Raw genomic sequence first — 7,940 nt, forward strand, 5'->3', positions numbered from 1 at the left:
CCGATGATACATGCAGTAGTTAGGATCATCTACTTTTCCTGCTTGCTCTGGTCGTTTATATTCTGGCATATGAATAAGTTGTTTCTCTATCAATTGCTTCAACATGTCTACAACATTAGAGTCAGGAAAGGGATAAACTTTTTTCTGTCTGTCTCTAAGAGTTGGGCGTTGCTTTTCATTGCCATCATGATTTCTTTCATATTGTGTTTCTTTTCTTTAAGAGAAAGATTTCAATGGAGTCTCTTGAACAACCATAGACTCGTTAAGGACACTATTTGTAATCTTTTTAGTATCATTGATTTCATTCTTGTCATTCCTCGTTCTTTGAACCAAGAAATCTTTTGCTTCTCTGTTGGCGATACTCAGCTCCATAACATGGGCGCGAGTTGCCAATTCTTCAAACGTGCGAGGTTTTATTCCTTGTAAAATATAGAGAAGTTTCCAGTGCATACCTTGGGTGCACATCTCCACTGCAGACGGTTCTGTGAGCTTGTCTTTGCAATCCCGGCTTAGAGCTCTCCATCGGTTTATGTAGTCAATGACTGGCTCTCATTTCCGCTGTTTTGTGTTCGTCAACTTCATCATGCTGACGACATGCTTAGTGCTATAGAAGCAGTTGAGAAACTCTGTTTCCAGCTGTTCCTAGCTATCAATTACTTCTGGCTCTAGATCAGTATACACTAGAAAACATTTCCTTTTAAGCTTCAAAGGAACTGCCTGACTAGTTGGTCTCCTCTTGTTCCTGCGTTTTTGCATGTTTCAACAAAGTGAACAATGCGTTGCTTTGGATTGCCTTTGGATCAATGTGTTTGTATCAAATACAAAGTGAGTCGTATCCATAATGTTACCAGGATAAGGTACCCAACCTTAACCCTATACTATAGATCCTTTATGCTGATCTTAAACATTGATCCCCGTATGTCTTTACATACTATTAAGACTTATCAAACAGCTTAGGATATTAGTTTATTAGATTTAGGTTATTAAGAAAAAACTAATAATATAATCAATAACACTTATTGAAATTATAATAATAAAACACTTTATTAATAACAGTCAATGAATTATATTTACTATCTACGAATTTTAGGACATAAAATCCAACAGGACATCGTTAGAATTGTCCAATTTGTTTTTAAGTTTAATTTGGGACACATGCCAACTTTTAGTTAATTCAAATACAATTTTAGTAAATGACGTGATAATTTGTAATTGGTTCCAAAATTTCTTATTCAACACTGTCGTGTACCAAAAGAATTAAAAAAAATCGTTTAGCCAATTCTAAATGATCGTGTACTAAAAGAATTTTGAAAAAATTTGTTTAGTCAAATTTAAACGATCGTGTACCAAAACAATTAAAAAAACCGTTCAGCCAAATTTAAATGATCGTTTACTAAAGAATCTTGAAAAAAAATAAACCATCAGTGTAAAAAAAGTAAACGATCGCGTACAATTTTTTTTAAAAAAATCGTTTAGCCAAATCTAAACGAGTACCAAAAGAAAAATGATTTGTCTTTCCTAAATCTAAACGATCGTGTAACCTTTTTAAACGTAACCAAATTAAATGATCGTGTAACCAAATTAAACGATAGAATTAAAAAAATAGTTGCCAAATTAAATGACCAAATTTAAACAATCGTGTATCAAACAATAGTCAAATCTAAACGATCGTGTACCAAATATATTACGCGAGGGTTGTACCAAATATATTACGTACGTGTTGACATTTTTGATATTTTATAGGGTGGGTCGGTGGGTTTTTCTTTTAAATTATTTTAGTGTAAATATTTTGCTGTTTTATTCTATTTGTAAAAAGACCCCTACAATAAACATCAAATTAAAATATACACTAAAATTATAAAATATTGATATAACCTTATTTAAAATTGAAATTTATAAATTAAAATATTTTTCCTAAAAAATTGAAGATTAAAATAGAATAAATTCCCCAAAAAAAAAGACCAAAATAAAATTTCAACGACAAAAATGATTATAATAATGAGAAAGAATTGGAATGAGAAAGATAAGCATTAGACTCCAAATCTTAATTAAAATTAAAAATTAAAAATAACTGATTCCCAAAGAACTGAACCCTCCCTTCTTCTCCCCTTCACCCACAAACCAACGCTCGTCTTCTTCAATCTTCATCACTGCACTCAAGATTTCCACCATGTGAGCACACACAAAGAACTTCGAACTTCTTCTTTTACCTTACCTTTCGGCTTCAACTTGCTCTTTCCCTTTCTCCCCTCTCTCTCTCTCCTCTCAAATCCAATTCTTTCCCGCCTTTACATCATCATTCACCCCCTTTTCTTTTTCTCTCTATTCTCGAATCCCTTCGTCATCTTCTTCCACTGCATTTTTCTATTCACTTTCTTACTTCAATTTGCTTGGTGGGTTTCAATCTGTGTGTTGAAATTCACCCGATTTTCCCATTAAACAAATGGGAGAAAAAGAAAAAGAAAAAAAAAACCTAACAATTAGTGAGCTCAGGGGGTGGTTTAGTTGTTTTTTTTGCATTTTTTTCATTTTCCCCCATGATTCTTTTCGATTCTGAAAAGTGGGTTTCTCTCCTTTTTTTTTAAAGATTCTTTAGCCATTTGTGAAAGGGAGATTCTTGATTCTCATGTAATGATTCCGAATTAAGCGCCCCCTTTTTGAAAAATCACTCAAAAAGCTTCAATGTCTCTTGGCCTTTAGCCTCTGTATCCGTCCCCTTCTCCTTCTTTTCCCCTTTCTTTTGACTTCAAAATCAAAACCCCTTTTCGAATGGACTTATAAATGAGCTGTTAAGGCACACCCTTCACAAAATTAGCTCCTCATAGACACTACCAATGGAAACCCTGTATCCATCTTCACATCTCTCGAGCTCTGCTTGGTTTGTGCTTGATAATCCAAGCACAAAGTGGACTAAAGAAGAGAACAAGATGTTTGAGAGTGCTCTTGCTATATACGATAAAGAAACACCTGATAGATGGTTCAAAGTAGCTGCTATGATCCCTGGAAAAACTGTGAGTGATGTGATTAAGCAATATAAGGAGCTTGAAGAAGATGTTTGTGAAATAGAAGCTGGGAGATTCCCAATCCCAGGTTATGATCTTGCCTCTTCTTTTTCATTTGAGTTTGTTGATGATCGAAATTTCGATGTGTATAGAAGGAAATCTTCTGTTGGTAGGGGCTCTGATCATGAAAGGAAGAAAGGGGTCCCATGGACAGAGGAAGAACACAAGTAAGCTTTCATTTTGGGAATTTTCTCGTATCACACTTTGCTGTTTTGTCTGAGTTTCTATATAGTGAAGCCTTAAGCAAAAAATATTTTAACTTGTTGATGTAGTTTCTTAAGTGGTTGTTTTGTTTCATTGCCTTGTTTGTGATTCTGGTGTGTTGTTCTTTTGTAATAGGACAAGAGTGTTCTTGCTATTAAATTTATTTATCTATATAGGCAATTTCTACGGGGACTTTTGAAGTATGGAAAAGGGGATTGGAGAAACATCTCAAGAAACTTTGTGAACTCCAAAACTCCTACACAAGTGGCAAGCCATGCTCAAAAGTACTTCATGAGGCAGCTTTCAGGAGGGAAAGACAAGAGAAGGCCAAGCATCCATGATATCACGACTGTTAATCTCACAGAGCCCACAGCATCAGAGAATGAGAAGTTATCTTCAATGGATCAATTTTCCAAGCTTCCTTCACTGCAGAAGTCACCCTGCTATCAAAAGCTTTTGTTTGACTGGAACCGATCCAATAACGTGGGGTTTCTTGGTTTAGGATCTAACTATGGTGATCGTCTCGTGTCATTCCCATCTGGGATTGCTGCAAATGGAATAAAGAATGAGCAAGATCATGAACTGAACAGTGCATATTATGGAACTTATTCCAAACCTCATAAATCCATATTCCAATTTGAACCCTCAAGATATCAAATTTACGGATGAGGCGGATGGGTGGATGCTCGCGTTCATCGCTCGGTTTTTAAAAACACACGCCAATTCCAATAAGGTTCAATAGACTCTTAAATGTCAATACCTTTCTTTTGTGATGTTGTGCTTATGAAGATCAAAAGATTCATATATCTGTCCTTTATCATCAAAGACATATGTGTGCCATATGAAATGAGAAAAAAAAAAAAAACTTGCATTTTGTTCTTGGATTGCCTGTTTGAAACTTGATGCTTATTATTTGAAGATGTAGACTGCATTACAAACTGCTGGTTTGAGAGCAGCAGAAAGAAAATGGTTTTATTTACTTTTTTTCTTTGGAAGAAGATCTAGAGAAAAAGACTGATGATGAGTTAGAAGAATGTTGAGTTAGATATTTTTTGAAGGTGATTTGATTTAATTGCACTTTACTTTATGGTGGTGGTGGTTTTTGTTTTGTTAAATAGATGGTGATATGATAGTTGCATACTAGAGGCCATGTCAGGAAGTGATGTGGCCAAACTTGCTGACTCATGGAAGCACTTTGAAGAGCAGCCATTTTTGTTTGCTTCTTAATTGTTTATACATGTTATGTATGTTTGTGAAGGCAATATTGGCAAGTTGACTGAGTCTGATCAAATCACTTGGTTGGAGCTGAGTTTGAATCCCACTTCATCTTAAAGCATAATAAGCTGCATACTGTTGCATGCATTTTTTTTTTTTTTTTTTGGCCACCAATCAATTTTTTGGTTGAATTAAGTTTAGATCTAAATGTGTCTATTTTGAATTTAAAATTTTCTTTTCAATCGGAATATAACTCAATGACAAGACTAAATTATTCTAAAGGAGCTCATAAAGTAAATCACCATTAAGTTTTTTATCTTGTGTTACTATAATTCTTTTACCTATTTTTATATTCTTAATTAAATATAAAATTAATTTTTTCTCATATATTCATGAAATTTAAAAAATGTTGGAGTAGATTAATGAATTATTTGAATTAAACAATTTATACTTATTATTATAATTTCATTCAATCTTTATTTGAAAATTTGTTTTTAAAAGTCCCAAAATTTTTATGCATCTTCAGGTTTTAGGCTTGTCTCAGGCAAGATTTAAAATCGATAATTAGACAGATCCAAGTCTAATTAGAGAAATTGAGGAGCAACATGAAAAAATATGTCCAAAAGAGAAAGTTAGAATCTCGAGTCTAGGTTGACCAACAGAGCCAAAGAAAATATATTTACCGAGTAATAATTAAATTGAGCTTGGTTTGAAGTTGTCCAACCTTAAGGACCGTAATTACACGTAACCACATGCGAGCATCAAAAGAACGACGTTACAAATAGCTAATTTGATAATCTTTTGAGTTTCACCTCATACAAGTCTATAACTATGAGATAAAATTTCTATTAGTACGTCACATTTTTATTGATATTTAATTTTGTGATTCCACTTCGACATCTTCATTAATGTTTAATTTTCTAATTCCAAATAGTCACAGGAGTGAATACATATTTCCATTATACAGTAAAAAAAATTCAAAAACATAAAAGAAATGAAAATAACAAAATGTCAGTAATGTTTAAGTTAAACAACTTTAGGAAGTTTCAATTAAGAAAAAGATTTAATTGATATTCTAGAAGAGATTTTGAAAATTGAGATTTCAATATTTTTTGTCTCAAATATTTAACTACAATGAATGTCCATACAGACATACATATCCCAACATGTAATACACCAATAAGTAACTATTAATTCAAATTCAAATTCAAAGGTATCTAGATGACACAATTATTCAGCCAACCATTAAAATTAAAATACTAAAACAACATGTTTAAAAAGTTTATACATATAGATTAAAACGAATCAATTATTAAAGTAATGAACAAAAATAGGGGTTTGTTATTTGTTTTTGTATTTGTAGATCCACCAACCCAAAATGCCAATTGTGGGTGGCACAGTAGGTAGCATCACCAAGGTTGCTTCCTTTACCTATTTATAAAGCATCTTTCTTTCTCTTTTCTTATTTTTACACCTCTTTTTAAACCCCAAAAGCTGCCTTCTGATTTCCTCCACATTTCTTTGTCTCTTATAATTTCCCTTTAAAAGATTTTAAAAAAAGAAATTAAACTTAATTGAGCTGTATTGCCTAAATTGACAATCTAATTATTATTATTATTATTATTATTATTATTTTTTTTTTTTTTTTTTTTTTTAATTATAGTTATTGAAAATTTAGTCAAAATGTATATATAAATGAATAATAGAAGTTTGGAGAGAGATTTTGCATTCCAAAGTGTTTGTGCTAAATTTTAAGATGATGTTAGAGTTGTCCAAATGTGCTTTTAAAAGAAATGGAGAAAGGGAATAGTGAAAGGCAGCCCAAGGGGGATAAAGATGAAACACTATATTATTATAATAATAATATTAATAAAAGAAAAAGAAGAGCAAATCCACAAGAATGTCAAATGAAATAAAGAAACCATATAATTAATTATAATATATGGTTTTAATTAATTACTGTTTATTTTGATGCTTACCATTGTGAAAAAAGCTTATGGACCCATTTTGTGTTCTTTTTTTTCAACCACATATAAAGCATTTTTCTTTTCTTTTTGCCCCTCCAAAGTTAAATGAGGAAGCATGAATATTCTTATTATTACTTTTTAGTGGTAAATGAAATAATTATCATTTTTCAAAAATTCCTTTTCCTTCTCATTATTTTTGTGCCAACAATAACACTCACTTCTTTTATCCTTCTTTTTTTTTTCTTTTTTTTTTTCTTTTGGCATTGGGTGTGGCTAAGGATTTTTCTTTGTTTTTGTACATGTATTTCACACCATATGGAGGAATTTACTTTTAATTTAAATTATTATTTTAAATGTATAAACCACTCATTTTTACATTATTATCAATTAATCTACCAACACATTTATTTATATTATTATTATTATTATTATTATTATTATTATTATTATATTATGCATTTTAAAATTTAAAATTCAAAATAGGGATAGATTGAAACAAATAAAAGTCTTATTTTCATTATTTGTACTATATTTTATCAAAAAAATGATATAATTTAGTAGGTGGATTCGCCGTAACATCTCCATCAAGTGGACATTTAATTTGTACTATTTAAACCACAAAAATCTAAAACCTTTTTCAAAAACAAAATATAGAAAATATAAAACAAAATTTAGATAGGAATTTCATTCTATATATGACATATCTTCTATTGATTTTAGTAAGAAAAAAATTGGCTCTTGTTATGAAAACGAGGCACAACCGAAATATAAAAATTAAGAAAATATAATATTAAAATAATAAAATATAATAAATAAATAATGATACTAGCAAAATTAAGAAATTAGGAAAATCTCAAATTTCTCTACTTTTTTTCACTTTCTCTACTTTTTTGGATTTGTCTCTGATAAACAACTTGACATATAAGATGTGACATTACATAAACACTAAAAGACCATGTTTGCTTGACATGTAACATGAGTGTTGGATGATAAATAGGTTGACATGGGGATATGACCACTAAACATACCGGTTTATAATAGATATCTATATATTATATTATTATATATAACAGCTATTTAATTTTGTTAATTAGCTAATAGTAACCATTATAATCCTCTTTTTGATCTTTTGAGATTTGGTTAATTAATGTTGATCAGATTGTGGACTGTGTGCCTTTAATTTGGACTTTTGCTTTGAGTTAATAATATATTTATTTATTTATTTTTCTGCCTCCTCTTTCAAATCATCTTCTCTATTTGGATTGGTTAATATATTAATAGTGAATTAGATAAGCTGATGAAGGGATAAATATGTCTCAAATATGAAGCTGGAAGATGTCATGCTTTGTAGCACTAGAAAAAAGAAACTAAAAACCAATTATACTTTATATCATTAACTTTTTAGTCTCTTCCCAATATTATAAACGATTAGACATTAAAGAGATAGATAAATCTAGAAAAAGCAATAGATATAGAACAGTTGGAAAATTAA

At 30.7% G+C, this 7,940-nt stretch overlaps 1 protein-coding gene across 1 annotated transcript; it reads left to right on the top strand.

Annotated features, from left to right (window-relative positions):
• Positions 1–2,030: 2,030 nt before the first annotated feature.
• LOC103501421 (transcription factor DIVARICATA) lies at positions 2,031–4,146 on the top strand. The gene is made up of 2 exons (XM_008464994.3): positions 2,031–3,229; positions 3,443–4,146. Exons 1-2 carry the CDS (start codon positions 2,835–2,837, stop codon positions 3,933–3,935), a joined length of 888 nt encoding a protein of 295 aa, XP_008463216.2. The 5' UTR covers positions 2,031–2,834; the 3' UTR covers positions 3,936–4,146.
• Positions 4,147–7,940: the final 3,794 nt, after the last annotated feature.

The sequence above is a fragment of the Cucumis melo genome, chromosome 10 (genome assembly GCF_025177605.1).
Source record: "Cucumis melo cultivar AY chromosome 10, USDA_Cmelo_AY_1.0, whole genome shotgun sequence".
Classification (NCBI taxonomy): Eukaryota; Viridiplantae; Streptophyta; class Magnoliopsida; order Cucurbitales; family Cucurbitaceae; genus Cucumis; species Cucumis melo.